Source organism: Lepidochelys kempii, chromosome 19, assembly GCF_965140285.1.
Source record: "Lepidochelys kempii isolate rLepKem1 chromosome 19, rLepKem1.hap1, whole genome shotgun sequence".
NCBI classification, from domain to species: Eukaryota; Metazoa; Chordata; order Testudines; family Cheloniidae; genus Lepidochelys; species Lepidochelys kempii.
Window position 1 is genome coordinate 7,237,565 of NC_136398.1, and position 15,469 is coordinate 7,253,033.

The 15,469-nt window shown below is 48.1% G+C and overlaps 1 protein-coding gene across 2 annotated transcripts in view; it reads right to left on the reverse strand.

Moving 5' to 3' along the window:
* Positions 1–4,145: 4,145 nt before the first annotated feature.
* Positions 4,146–15,469, reverse strand: part of RNF19B (ring finger protein 19B) — a 32,922-nt gene continuing 21,598 nt past the window's right edge. For both annotated transcript variants that reach the window (XM_073317998.2, XM_073317997.2), the window contains 8 exons: positions 12,750–12,955; positions 10,753–10,897; positions 10,185–10,347; positions 9,021–9,135; positions 8,264–8,404; positions 6,886–7,093; positions 5,875–6,006; positions 4,146–4,877 (listed from right to left, as the gene is read on the reverse strand). In XM_073317998.2, coding sequence (XP_073174099.2) covers positions 4,436–4,877; positions 5,875–6,006; positions 6,886–7,093; positions 8,264–8,404; positions 9,021–9,135; positions 10,185–10,347; positions 10,753–10,897; positions 12,750–12,955 — 1,552 coding nt within the window. In that variant the 3' untranslated portion in view covers positions 4,146–4,435. The remainder of the gene's footprint in view (positions 4,878–5,874; positions 6,007–6,885; positions 7,094–8,263; positions 8,405–9,020; positions 9,136–10,184; positions 10,348–10,752; positions 10,898–12,749; positions 12,956–15,469) is intronic.

A 15,469-nucleotide genomic window follows, 5' to 3' on the forward strand; every position in this document is an offset into this window, starting at 1 on the left:
GCACATCTCACCCCATGGTGCATGCAGGGCCTCTCTTGGACAAAAGCTGGGAGGGCCTCTCTGAGCTGGTCACAAGCTCAGTTGGATTGTATGTTCCATTGTCACAGCCCCAAACCACAAGGCGGTTTTGATGTATCCAGGCATCTTAGGTCACTCGCTCACTCAATGTTAAGCAGTTTTGCTGCTAATGTTCTCTGGACTTCTCCTTGCAGATGGTTAGCACAGCCCCCCCGCAGGGATTTCAGCTCCCAGGAGAGCCTGCACACACTCGTTTCACAGCAGAACCTTCCTACTCAAAAGGTTTACAGTTTCTGCAGTCTCTCAGTGCCTAGATGTGACATTGATGGATGCACCAGAGAGATCCAGTACTTAAGAGCTGTGTGCAAAGTGGTCCCAATCAGAGCCCATGGGGAGAAGAAACCAGAAATCAAGTCTCCAAATGTAGAGTATGGGTGAAATCTTGGCCCTAAGCTGACAAAACTCCCATGAATTTAATGGGACCAGGATTTTATCCCGTGCAATCTCCATTAGAAACACAGCCAAGCTGTGAATGAAAGAACTCAGGAGGTAGCTGAATTCTTACTGAAGTGGTATAACCTATTTAAGAAGGTATTTTCAAAATCCTTCCACAGCTACAGTATTAGGCAGGTGCCACCATGTAGCCAGACAGACATTGTTAATAATTCACCTCTCAGTCTGAGCTCCAGGCCCACCTCTTGTCCTACTCAGTCATTAGAAATTTCTCCATCATTTCATTACCACAGCCTCTCTCCTACTCCAGTGCCGCGGATGTCCAGTGCCTGCTGGGCACTCTTTCCTCCATCTGGGATGTCTTGTTACTACGTGCCTTGCCTTGTGCCCTGTGTAAGGCTTTGTTCAGTTTCTCCTTCCTATGGACACTTGAGTTGCCTAACAAAGACCTCCTTACTAGGCAGCCATCCTGCACTGTATGGTCTCCTGTGGTGACAGGATGGGACACAGTGAAGGAGATGCGCACTGAGGTGAAGGACACTGCACCTCTATGGGGACAGGAGCAGAACACTGACCAACAAGGATCACTTCTGTGTGAAAGATGCCCAAACTCCACCTAACCAGCTGACAAAAGGAAAGCAGGGAGGCAAGAGTGAAAGACTCATGATTGAAGTGGTCCTCTCCCATGTCTTTTCTTCACTCGCAATTGCCAAAGTCATGCACCCAAGGCTACAAGTTCTATTGTAATCCATGCCGCCAAACATTTCACCGCCACCACTTCTGGTCTCTATGCTATTGCTGTGCAGTTACGCTTTGTGCCATCCTTGCTGCGGCCACACCCTGTTCCCAGCTCTGTATCTGCAGGTCTCCCCCCATCTCCAGCTATCGACTTCAGGGGTGAGTGAAATACTGCAGACTGTTCACACAGCCTGGGAAGCAGGACCATATCACCCCACACAGCCTTAATCCGATTCTAGGTCTGCGGCTACTGGATAATCCAGTGGCTCCCCCACCTCGCCCTGTTTCTAAACATAGGTCCCTCTAACCCTGCTACCCGCTCTCGATCAAGGTGTTTGCCACTGCCTCTGTGCCTCTCCCATTGTGGCCAAGCCACATTCAACCACCCTCCTCACTAGGAGCAACTCTTTACAAAGATCACGAGAACAAGGTATGTTCAGAACACCTGTGATGACAGCAGAACAGCTGAACTAGTTGTGACTAAACGAGGATATGAAAAGTTTCCTCAGCTGAGCACAGGATCTGCACATCTGTTTTCTCTATTGCTTGTGTCAGGGTTTTGTAATCCCCACTCCTGCTTTAGGGTGTGGGCTATTATTCCCTTTCAACTATGGCAGTTGGCAGTCACTACTGCAATTCCCAGCACTCCCTGGTAGGGGGCGCTGGAGTATTACTTACAGTACTTGCTTCACCTCACCCCATTTCTCCCGCAAGTTGTCCCTGGTACATGGCTAACCTGAGTCAGCCCCAGAGCTGCAGTCTCATTCCTTAAAAAGAAAAGGGGGACTTGTGGCACCTTAGAGACTAACCAATTTATTTGAGCATGAGCTTTCGTGAGCTACAGCTCACTTCATCGGATGCATACCGTGGAAACTGCAGCAGACATTATATACACACAGAGATCATGAAACAATACCTCCTCCCACCCCACTGTCCTGCTGGTAATAGCTTATCTAACGTGATCATCAAGTTGGGCCATTTCCAGCACAAATCCAGGTTTTCTCACCCTCTACCCCCCTCCCCACACACACACAAACTCACTCTCCTGCTGGTAATAGCTCATCCAAAGTGACCACTCTCCCTACAATGTGCATGGTAATCAAGGTGGGCCATTTCCAGCACAAATCCAGGCTCTCTCACCCCCCCCTTTTTTTTTCCCCGGGGACACACACACACACACACACACGGGGGGGGTGAGGGTGAGAAGGGCCATGTCCAGCACAAATCCAGGCTCTCCCCCCCCCCCCCCCCCGTGTGTGTGTGTGTCCCCGGGAAAAAAAAAGGGGGGGGGGGTGAGAGCCTGGATTTGTGCTGGAAATGGCCCACCTTGATTATCATGCACATTGTAGGGAGAGTGGTCACTTTGGATGAGCTATTACCAGCAGGATAGTGAGTTTGTGTGTGTGGTTTTTGGAGGGGGGTGAGGGGGTGAGAGAACCTGGATTTGTGCAGGAAATGGCCCAACTTGATTATCATGCACATTGTGTAAAGAGTTGTCACTTTGGATGGGCTATCACCAGCAGGAGAGTGAATTTGTGTGGGGGGGTGGAGGGTGAGAAAACCTGGATTTGTGCTGGAAATGGCCCAACCTGATGATCACATTAGATAAGCTATTACCAGCAGGACAGTGGGGTGGGAGGAGGTATTGTTTCATATTCTCTGTGTGTATATAAAGTCTGCTGCAGTTTCCACGGCATGCATCCGATGAAGTGAGCTGTAGCTCACGAAAGCTCATGCTCAAATAAATTGGTTAGTCTCTAAGGTGCCACAAGACCTCCTTTTCTTTTTGCGAATACAGACTAACACGGCTGTTACTCTGAAACCAGTCTCATTCCTTATTATCCTGGTCTCTGGGTCAGGCCCTTGCTCTTGATTGGGCAGCTGCTCAACCCAGAGATGAGGAAGTCAGGAAAGGTTCCTGTTAATTTGCATCGCACTGACTGACTAATGGGCCTGTTTCAGCACTCGCTGGATTTTGTAGCACAGACAGGGACATGCTGGGTGGATGCTGCAGTCTCCATATTGCCCTATCCAAAGTACCACCACCAAAATCTTACCTGAACCTTCCAGAAGTTCACGTCCATCAGTCCTTGCTCTGCAGCTAGCTCCGCTCACTGGGAGGGGAAAGCAGGTCCATTCTCCCAGTGACACTAGCAAGCCACCTTTGGCTCACAGCAAAGCTCAGCCAGAACAGCATTCGGCTAGTCCCACTCCAACCTCCGTTCGCTAAGTGGCCTCTTGTATTTACAAAATGCAGTGAACAGTAGCTGCCTGGCTGGCTGAGGAGGGGGAGAGAGAAGATGCAGTTTAGAGGGACAGAGCGTATAGCTGCGTTAGAACTCCACACTACTAGCAGGGAAGCACCGCCAAGCAGGACAGGAAGATGCAGAGTTGTCACTGCTTTGTCATACAGCATGCAATTGTTCTGTTCTGATTTAGATTCCTCCACAGCATTCTGGAGATGTTCACCTCCAAATGGCTCCTTCTGTCCACTGCAGCCCTATTCTTCACTCCAGAAAGCATAGGTCGGGAATAAGCTCCATAGACAGAGTTCATTAGGTACAGTGAAGAATGTGCTGGCTCAGAAATCTCATCTAGAATTAGGCCAAAGTAGCAATTCGAGAAGTCAGACAGTGGCCTCTAGAGAGCAGACAATACACACCAACCTTCCCCCCCCCACCCCCCAGACCCCACACTACCTAGATTCCTCAGTGACATTAGATGAAGTGACACATGGAGGGAGAATAAGGCCTCCCTGCCACAACACAGTTTCAAACCAGGAACATTTGTAACCGTAGTCACACCTGTTTGTATGGAAGCCTGAGCTACTGCAGCAATTCCACCAGCAGCTTGAGCAGAGAAACAAATGGAGAGCCACTGAGCACAGGGATTTCGCTTCTTTAGATCTGACGAGGAAGAAATGGATGTAAGTCGAATTACAACAGAAATCTTTATTAAAACAATTCTTTAGTAGTTTTGCAGACACAGTATACGCACACACATACATAGGTACACTCAGACATCTTTCAGAGCGCTTGAACCAATAAATTAAAAACGAGGGTGGGGTTTTTGTTTTTGTTTTTAAATCATGTAAGAAATGGCATCTTTCCCCTCAGGGTCAGACCAGGGAAGCTGGCCAGAGAATCAGAAACAGAAGCCAACAAGGGACACAACCCTCTACAAAGGATGCAGTGACTGTAAGCGTGCTTCTCTGGAGGAGGCAACTTCATACTCTGGCTTCAATGCACTCCAGTTTAGAGACTATTTCCTCTGGCCTGTGCCCTTCTTCTTGGGCACACTGGCTCAGATGGGCACTTGGGCTCTCCGCACCTCTGGCTTTTGGGGTCTGTGGGCAGGCGACAGTCTGAGGGTGGGGGGAATCACACTCGTCCGAGGTAATGTCTGGCATGTCATCTGACTGGCTGTCAGAGCTCTCCAAGTCACTCCGTATGCTCTCAGGCTGTGCCAGGGTGATGTCCCAGGTTTTGCTGGCAATGCAGTCTTTCTGCTCACAGCTTTGGTGTTTGAATGTCTGCTCCTGCTCCTCCTCGTTTTCTGCCATCTGGGTGTGGACGTGGAGAGAGTCCTCTGTGCTGCTGCCACTAACTAGTTGGTAGTGACTAGGTTTGGCCTCTATGTCCACTTGGATCTCCATGTTATTACACTCTCTGCAGAAAAAAGCACCACTTTGGTTAGTTACCAGCTACAGTGGAAGTCTCAGGTTATTAATATTAGCACGTTATCTTGAGCACTTTTTCAACAGAAAGCTTCGTGACTGAGGCAAGTATGGGAGTGCCATTCACCATACCACGCTGCCACAACTGGCAATCTACAATAATTTACACTCAGATTATTCCCCTTTTGTAATTAGGGAAACTGAGGCAGATACAATGGCACAGGCAGGAACAACCCTGGATCCAAATTCCTATCACTAACCTATATGGAATACAGTTTGCTTCCAACAGTCCCAAGCCTTCATTCTGTGCAAGACTAAGGCAAGGAAATGTTCCCTTCTAGCTAGTGAGACCTTGCTAGAGGAAATATGTTGTAATTTCACACCACAACTCCAGACACGAGAGCACTGCTTAGCAAGGAAGGGCTGTGCCCAACTGGTTTGGCAGGTTACTGTATGATGATACATAACCCTAAAGGTATTCGGACAGTCTCTGGAACCCATGCATGTTTACTGAGTTTCCCCGTGTACGTGTCCCATTGTTTCCAATTACCAACCCTTAATCATGTCCTATAGTGGAAGGAACCACTAACACTACCTGGACGGGTGGTGCAGTTATGAACACCATATGTACGGTACAATCATCCCACCTACAGAGTTCCAACAGACACAGGTACAGACTAGAAAAAAGGGAGTCTCTGCTGAGTTCGCAGGACAGAAGAACTGAAGTGAGTCCGAGCTGCCCCAGGGACGTCAACACAAGCTCTGCTAGTGGTGGTGAATGATACTGAAGTACAAACATAGTTGGAAAGGAAGGTGAAGGGAGAATGCTTCTTGACCTAACCAAGGAAAAGAAAGCGTGCGGGATTCTGCATAGACCTTCAATCATTAAGATCAAAGTTCCCAACGTGCACCTTCTCCACAGCCCTCAAACCGCACCCCCCACCACACCACATATGACCCACACTCTTGTGCACTGGCAGTTTAGGTACCTGTCTTGCGGGTTGTATGAACTGATGATGGAACCAGCCATAGCCCGCGTGCTGGCGTTGTCACTAACTGCTCCGAGACTTACAGAATCCTTGGGGAAAATCTCCTTCTGTACATCTGCTTGCACTTCCAGCCTGGGAAGAGTTGGGAAACATCCAGAGTCATCAACACAGCCAGGGGCCACAGAACAGCCTAGCTCATTTCTGAAAACTACAGGAACAATAGTCATTTAGCAAGTGGGAGCTGTGGAGACAGGTGGCTCTGTGCGCTAATCCAGGTCTGCACTAAGAAGTTTAAAATCAGATTAATCTTTTAGATTAGCCTCGTTAGTGCCTCCATTTGGCTGAGCTCTTTCCTCAGTCTGTTTTCCATATCGAAGTTAGACTGGGTTTATACCCATGACTCATGCAGTTCCTGTGCAAGGCGGATTTCCAGGTCCAGCACACAGCTATGATTATATTCTGGGCTTTCATTTCGACCCGTGTCTCCAATTACATGGCCAGAATGACTCAGAGGCAGGTTCAGAGGAAACCTGTGGTGTAACCTTGTAACTGGAGGCAGGCCCTCCCGAGTCCTGATCACTAAGTGCTATTAGGGAATAACAGCCATTTGAAGCACTAGGCTAGGTCGGCAAGATGTTTGCAAGAGCCTTATATGGCAAACTAGTATATCTCTGCTGCTCCTCAAATCAACCCCAAACCCTATCTCCTGCCATTAAGGAGCTAGAAAGGCTGGGGGAGAAAGATAACCAAACCAGATTGTGCTGTGGCTGCTAGTTACTTGGTGTTCTTGCAACAGGGACAAGGCTGGGGAACAGATGAAGCAGAGATTATTGGACCTGATTCTACCATACGTCAAGAGGTTTAAAAAGCGATACTGAGATTAGACTCCAAGTATCAGTGGTGCCACCCACTAACCAAACAGATCCCTGGCGAGCTAACAAGCCTCCCCACAGACTAGGCCTTGTGACCCTTCAGCCCCTTCACTGCCATGATCCGAGTCAGTTCAGTTACCTGCTGTACTTTCCCTTTCCGCCTGAGAGGACTCCACCGCTCAGGGTACCACCGGAAAGGGCAGCAAAGCTGGCTGTCTCACTGTAGTTGCCCTGCATGACACTGAGCCCATCCGTGGGGCTCCCACTGGTGCTCAACACACTAGTTAGTCCCTCGATGCTGCTCTCACCAATACTAGGGTTCTTCAGAGCTCGCCAAGCATCTGCCACTGAGACAGGCAAAGAAGATACATTGAACATTAAACAGTGTAAAGGAACTGCCATTGGCATCCCGTTAGGGGTGAAGGCAGGGTTGGGCAAACTATGCTCATGGGCTGGATCTGGCCCGCAAGCTCCCGCTGGGGTGCAGAGTCAGGGGCCGCTCTACGTGGCTCCCGGAAGCAGCGACATGTCCCCGCTCCGGCTCCTACACATAGGGACAGCCAGTGGGCTCCACTCTGCCCCCACCCAAGCGCCGCCCCTGCAGCTCCCATTAGCCAGAGCCACAGCCAATGGGAGCTGCAGGGGTGGTGCCTGCGGATGGGGCAGCATGCACAGCCGCCTGGCTGCGCCTCCACATGGAGTGGGAGAAGGGACATGCTGCTGCTTCCGGGAGCCGTTTGAGGTAAGCTCTCCCTGGAGCCTCCCCCTGCACCACAACCCCCTGCTCCAGCCCTGCTCTCCCTCCCACCCTCCAAACCCCTCGATCCCAGCCCAGAGCACCCTCTTGCACCCCAAACCTCTCATCCCAAGCCCCACCCCAGAGCCTGCACCCCAAGCCGGGGCCCTCACCCACTCCCGCACCCCAACCCCCGCCCCAGCCCTGATCCCCCTTCCACCCTCCAAACCCCTTGGTCCCAGCCCAGAGCTACACCCCAAAGGCCTCATCCCCAGCCAGAGCCCTCACCCCCTCCCGCACCCCACTCCCCTGCCCCAGCCCAGAGTCCCCTCCCACACCCTGAACTCCTCATTTCTGGCCTCATCCCAGAGTCCTCCCCCCCGCAATTTTGTGAGCGTTCATGGCCCGCCATACAATTTATATTCCCAGATGTGGCTCTCGGGCCAAAAAGTTTGCCCATCTCTGGGTTAAGGTTACACATCAGACAGCAACATTTTCAAGACAGATTTCAGATTCAATCTCCAGCAGGGAAGAGGGCTGGGGATCTCCCAGGGAAAGGCACTATGGTGCTTCACACAAGCTTTGTGTTAAGAGTGCAGAGTGTACTTTGAAGGGTTAGCCTTGAAACAGTGGCAAGGAAGTGAAAGCTAGAAATCTTGACATACTGAAAAAGGCTGATTATCCACCCCAATTAATCCCAAGGGACAATCCCACAGCGAGGCCTAGCTTGTTTCCTCTCAGCCCTTCAGATTACACAGACAGATAGTGAAAAGTTAATCACCTGTAATAGGTCCATCATCTTCGTCAAACTCTATTTTCACTCCCTTCCCATTGGCTGTGCTGACTCCACAGCCACCTCCTCGGCAGAGAGAAATTGGCACAACACCATAGACATAGGCCAGCATGATGGGGACTCCAATACCTGCGACAGAGGACACAGCGGGTCAAGAGGAATATCAGATGACAATGAGACTGAGGCATGCCGGATGGGCAGCATGAACTCTCTGGGATCAGGGACCACCTGTTTGTTCTGTGTTTGCACGGCGTTTAGCACAATGGGGTCCTGGTCCATGACAGGGTTCCTAGGTGTCACTATCATAGAAATAATGGCTGAGACCATCACACTACAGAACAAGGGAACCCAATTCCAGCACAGAGTAAGGAAACCTGCAGCGGAACAATCTCAGTCTTGGGATAGGGCCAAAGAACAAGTTGACTCCATGAAGATTGCAGTGGCAGCTTGCCAGCATATCAAACTTGCATAAAAACCAGTTTCTTTGGCCGAACTGTTGGTACTAACACTACAGGGAGCATTTTACACAGTGCTCAGTCTTAAGCCACAGACACCAGCACCTGCAGCCTCTGCAGGCAGCATGTTACATAAGTGGGAAAGCAACCAACAGGGATATTGTAGGAATTTGTGGGCTACCCTTGGTCATTCCTGCCCAATATCTGTCAGAATAGAAGAGGAGCAACACATGAGGAGCAGAGCTATGAACAATGACTGACCACAAGGAAAATCAGCCTTGTCTACTTACCAACACTGACAGCAGCAATAACTGGGGATGCAATGACAGACAAGGTGACCCCACCGGTGATGGCCAAGTTCCTCTTGTGCTTAGACGTCTTCTTTCCCTCATAACGGCTGTGAATCTGGGGAGAGCAGGGATCAACAGGTGAGAAAACGGACAGCCTGGCCACTGAGCATCCACTAGCATGAAAAACTAATATGCTCATGACCTTACAACTTTGCCACACATGCCAGTCACATGACCCTTAAAATCCCCCATAATAGCCACTGATGAGGATAGGTCCATCAATGGGCATTAGCCAACAGGGTCAGTTGTGCAACCCCACGCTCTGGGTTTTCCTAAGCCCTTGACTTCCAGATGCTGGGACTGGACAACAGGGGATGGATCAATAAAAAAAACTTTGAAGCTTTGAAGCATCTGGCATTGGCCACTGATGAAGACAGGATACAGGGCTAGATGGGCCATTGGTTTGATGGCCAATCTTATGTACCTCCATCCCACCCACAGACCCTCTCAAACAGATGTAGCCAGTGCGTCTGTTCAGGAGTAAGGACAAGCTGGAGAAAGTTCCATTGCAGCATTGTTTCTCCCTCTTCACCTAATGCCGGTCCACCAACAGAGGCAGGCAAAGGGACAGGATGACTCAGGGAACATGAAGCCTCTGACCTCTAGTCACTGGTACAAATCTAGGACAGACTGGTAGACAGTCATTACTATCAGATCTGGTTGATAACTTGTGTGAAGTGAGGTGAGGGATCAGGGTTCAGTTATTATTGGACAATCCCAAGGCACAAGAGCCACCACAGAGGCCAAGAATTAGATACACAGTTCCCCTCTCTACGGGGATGCACTGGGTTCAAGGTGGAGGCATACTGGCAGAGCAATGTGAACCTTTCACTGTCAGTGCCCATGAGGCACATATTCGTTTGACTGAGAACTTCAGTCTCCAGGGCTGTCAAGTCATCATACTTTCCACACTCACTACGTATGAAACCCAAGAAATAGTGATCCTCAGTTGGCCTAACAGCCAGCTGGGTTTCCAGCAGCTGTATGGAAAGATCCCACACTTACCATTAGCCTAAAGTCCTTGACAAACACCTATGATTCCCAAGAGAGAATGTTTCAGTCTGCTCATTCCATTAGTTCTGATCTCCACCCCAACATGCTTACCTTTCTCCCAACGTACACTGGGATGCCAATGACCATGGCAGGAATGGCAATGCCAGCAATGAGGGAAATGCCTACAGGGGCACCAATCAATGTGCCCAGCTGCCAGAGAATTTTCTTCTTGCGACTCCACGGCTTCTTGCCCCAGAACGTGCAGCCAGAGGGACTGTAGGGGAAATAAGTTGTCTTTTCAATATCCACATAAAAATATGACATGTGTCAATGTGTGGATACTGTGCAAGAAAGGCTCCTTCTCCCCAGATCCAGTTGACCATCAAGAATGGATGCCCCCACAGTGTGAAGGGGACTACACTGAACATTCATCCCATTAAGAGCTTCCTCACATTGTTCCACCAGTGGAGACCACCCACAGTCAGGAGGGACCATTGTGCACTACTGTTGTGAGGAAACTCAGAGCTTTCCTCCTATTCCAACTGATCAGGAATGTGTTGGGGGGCGGGGGGGATGTTTGTGAGGAGCTGGAAAAATTAAAATACATTAAATACAAAAATATAAACAAACATCATACTCTAGCAACAGGAGGCCCAGAGGATTCTGCTCCCCATCTCACCTGAGGTAATGCAGATCTGAGATCTCCTTCATACACAGCCAGCAGAATTCACAGCCACACACTGCACAAGTCATGTGATTACAGCTCCCATCGTTCATCTTGATAATGTAAGCACTGCAACGTGGACATGGCTTGATGTCATCGGCTTTGGGGAAGAAGGAAGGGATCAAGTCAGATTCTATACACCTTAGCCATCTTCAGGAATTTACTGGGGTTCTTTTGTTTGGGGAGGGTGGGCTCAAGAGGATAATGCATGTCAAACTCTGCCCATCTAGGCGAACAGATTATTATTTTCCTTAATCAAAGCGATAAAGCAAAGGTGTCTGGTTCTGATTACATCCTTCAGTGCTACAGGATAAAGGCAGGGAGCCACCTCTACGCTGGCACTTAATTCCTCTAAAACAAGTTAGTATTGTTTGTCTGGCCAGCATACACCAGCAGAACAGCATTTTAAGAAGTGTTTTCTACATCATAAAAGGAGGTGGTTATGAAAGAGTTGTGCTTGCCCCATACTAGCTAGCTAGCCCAGAGCATCACCCATTTTTAAACTTCACCACTAACATGATTTAAGGGCCAAGAGTGTTCTCTATATTCTTCTATCCGGAGGACAAGACAGCAGAGAAATTGTGACCCACGCTTTTGAAAGGCATATGCCTCTTTGTGGGTGTAAATTGTGTCCGATTACAGAAGAAAATCTTAGTGTATTGGTGGGTAAGTATCTAATCTGTGCCCGCAGTTGGGTACTTAGTCATTTAAAGGGACTGGCATCCACCAGTTACTACACAACAAGGAGATGGACAGATGCCCCTTTATAGCCATTTACAAAATAAGTCACTCTGAAATGTTATCTATGATCAAAGTTATGCAATCGTTCCCTGTACAGTTCATTGTGCTGGTAGCAATCTTTAAAGCTCTGAACAGTCTGGGACTCAGCTGCTCTGAGACCAACTTATACTACACAGAAGGAACCTCTCTTTCTGGAGTTAATCTCCCCAGGGCTGATGGCTAAGTTCTGTTAAAGGCCTCACTTCCACAAATTCCCTTTGGCAGCAAATAGTGATCAGTGGTTGATTTTTGCTTGTTGGTTTGTGTTGGGAATTTTGTCTTGCAGTGGCTGCAATGTTTATGGTGTCCATTATCAGGGCTCTGTACATTTCAGGCATATTTTAGTCTGGAGTAACAGCTGAGCCACCTTTAAAAACATTTACAGCCTCACACAAAAGCCAGCTATTGTGCAAATGGAACAATGTGTTTATAATGAGTAGCATGCTAGGAGAAGATACATGCTTTGTTTGGGGGAGAAAGAATCTATTAACTGATCTTATGGTTCACTTTCTGAATCACTGATACCTTTTTAAAAGCACTATTTAATCAGAATATCTGCTGATCTAGAGTGCAGCTCTTTACCAGCCAAATGGTTTGGCATCTCTCCCCTATAAATAATGGTATTACTAATACTTATCAGAGCTGGGAGCTAAATTCCCTATTCTGGGTTAGGTATTAGTGCTGCTATTGCTCACAGCAGCAGACAAAATGGAGCTCACATTCTGAGAGGGTAAAATTTCTCTCTTGTTCCTGTTTGAGATTGAGATCAGCAAGAGCTTTAAGAACATCTAAAAGATCAAAGCAAACCAAAAAGTAGCTGCTTATTGTAACGGGTCAGGAGGTACTACATGCAGAATATGGTGACCATATGCAATTAGGTCCTGCAATTGTGGAACCTCAAATTTTAATTCCATTAGTAGTTTGTGGAACTAGCCTGTCAGGCCAAATATTTTTACTCCATTACTGGCTAGGGAAGGAAGCTGTGCTGAGCATCAGAGCTGACCAGATCCAATATTGCTGGTGTCCTTCATCTGTGCCAAGTGGTTGTGCTCCCTGCCAGGTGTTAATACCCCCCACTCTGATTCCAGGAAGTGCTGCAAAACAGGTGGATCTCTTTCCTGGCTTCACGGACATAATTCATACTGGCTAATAAGAAGGTTGTTAATTCATACCTGGTCCAGATTCCTGTCCATAACTGAGGCCCGAGGCGTGCTTCGTCCGTACCCGCAGCGTCTGAGCCCTTTGCTGACGGGCCATATCGCAGGTCTGGTTTGGATGCCATATCTGTTTGCAGTGATAGCAGAACTCAGTCTGACAGCCTTCCCTCTCACAAGTCAGCTTGGGGCAGCTGGCACAGCCATAGGCAATAACAGCGTAACTGAAGATGACAAAGATACCAGAATCAGTCAAGCCAGAAAGTTATCTTAGGAACGCAGGAATCAATATACCGGAACACTTCAGTGGCCCATCTGTTGGGTAACACCGAGATTTGCTGCTGAATAGCCACTGCCACCCAACCTCAGAGGCAGCTGAATTTTAGTAGATGGATCCCTCGCTAGTTCCCTCCTATGCATTCAGAACAACAGATTTTTCAGGACAGAGGCATGTTATTTCTTTGGCACAATACACATTTGCAGCCTTTAACAACTAATTCTGAAGCACCCTCATCAGGTTGATAAAGGATTAGTTGTAAAGGACGTAGACATCCACTTTGGCTAGAATATACCACTATCTAATCAGGTAGATAATGATACCATCCTCTGAGACACCACCCTAATTCAACTCACCAGTTGAGCAATCCTACCATGGATACGCATAGGGATGGAGACATGCAAAAGGAAAAATAAGTTCTCCTTGACCTTAGCTGATGCACTTTTACGCCCTGAAGCTCAAGATCAGTTATGCTTGTCATTTTTAACTTAGCTAGGGTCCAATTAGAGATGTTACACTGAATGCATCCGATGAAGTGAGCTGTATCTCACGAAACCTTATGCTCAAATAAATTGGTTAGTCTCTAAGGTGCCACAAGTACTCCTGTTCTTTTTGTGAATACAGACTAACACGGCTGCTACTCTGAAACCTACGCTTCCATAGTTGTTTCTTCACTTTAATATTTAAAACAGACGTTTCAGTAGCCTGCAGCAGTGAGTAAAAGATGGTTACTTTTATACAGTGGAGATTAATGCAATTCTGTACTATGGGTAGGACCCTACCAAATTCACGGCCATGAAAAATGTGTCACGGACAGTGAAATCTGGTCTTGTGTGCGTTTTCACCCTATACTATAAATTTCACTGGGAAAGACCAGGGTTTCCTTTTGGGGGTCCTGACCCAAAAGGGAGTTGCGGGGGGGGCCCGCAAGGCTATTTTAGGGGGGCTGCGGTATTGCGGCCCTTACTTCTGTGCTGCCTTCAGAGCTGGGTGGCTGGAGAGCAGCAGCTGTTGGCCAGGCACCCAGCTCTGAAGGTAGCGGCCTGCTAACAGCAGCGCAGGAGTAAGGGTGGCAATGCCATACCATGCCACGCCACCCTTACTTCTGTGCTGCCTTCAGAGCTGGGCGGCTAGAGAGCAGCACATGCTGACTGAGGGCCCAGCTCTGCACACAGCAGCGCAGGAGTAAAGGTGACAATACCATACCAGGCCATCCTTACTCCTGCGCTGCTGCTGGCAGTGGCTGGACTCCTGGCCAGCAGCTGCCGCTCTCCAGCCGCACAGCTCTGAAGGCAGTGCCACCGCCAGCAGCATTGCAGAAGAGCAGCCGTACTGCAACTCCCCCCTCCCCACAATAACTTTGTGACACCCTCCCCCCTCAACTCCTTTCTGGGTCAGGCCCCCTACAATTACAACACCCTGAAATTTCAGATTTAAATAGCTGAAATCATGACATTTACTATTTTTAAAATCCGATGACTGTGAAATTGACCAAAACGAACCATGAATTTGGTAGGGCCCTAACTATGGGACAGGTAAATCACAATGCTTGACTGGGGTTCACTATCAAGTCCTCTTGCTTGTCTCCTTTCCAAATTAAGCTTTACTATTTCTCCCGATATGGAAGCTTGCTCTTTCTGTACAAGCTCTCTTTAAATTCTTGACTTCTCCAATTCCAAGGATCTTTTCTATTATGGGTTTTGAGGTTAGGTGACCACCATTAAGTTACATGAGGCAAGGATGCCATTTATACAATGATGTATCTAATGTTCCTCTCTGTACCTGTTGACAGCCTTCTCTTGACCACCACTGCATACTGAACAGATTTCTTTCTTTATAGACTCCAAGGCCAGAAGGGACAATTGTGATCTTTGTTATACAGCAGGTCAGACTGGAAGGTCATACAACTTCCTGGAAAAAGTCCTAAAGCGTTCTTTAGAAAGATATCCAGTCTTTATTTAAAAATTGTCAGTGATGAAGAATCCACCATGACCTTTGGTAAATTGTTCCAATGGTTAATTAACCTCACTGTTAAAAGTTTACTCCTTATTTCTATTCTAAGTTTGTCCAGCTTTAACTTCTTGACCTCCAAGTCTACAAGTTCTATTGCTTCAGTGGATATAGCCAATTCAGACTCTGCTACCTATGACTAACTCAGCTTGCTCCCTCCAATGCACATTACCTTCCATTTGTTTATACTGACATTCATCTGCTAGTTGTCCTAATTGCTTCCGTTAGTCAAGCCCAGAAAGAAGTGTGAGGAGCTCTAGAAGGACCTAATGAAACTAAATTGTATCTTTGTTTTGTCATGTTACAAAAACAGTGATTGGCACTTTTTAAAAAAAATGTACAAAAGGAGTTTAGAGCTGCAGCTACTTCGGGAAGGGAGCTCTGGGTGATCTCTAGACGAAGAAGTGTTTATGCAGAACAGTCCTCCACTTATATCCTCCCAATTTAGCAG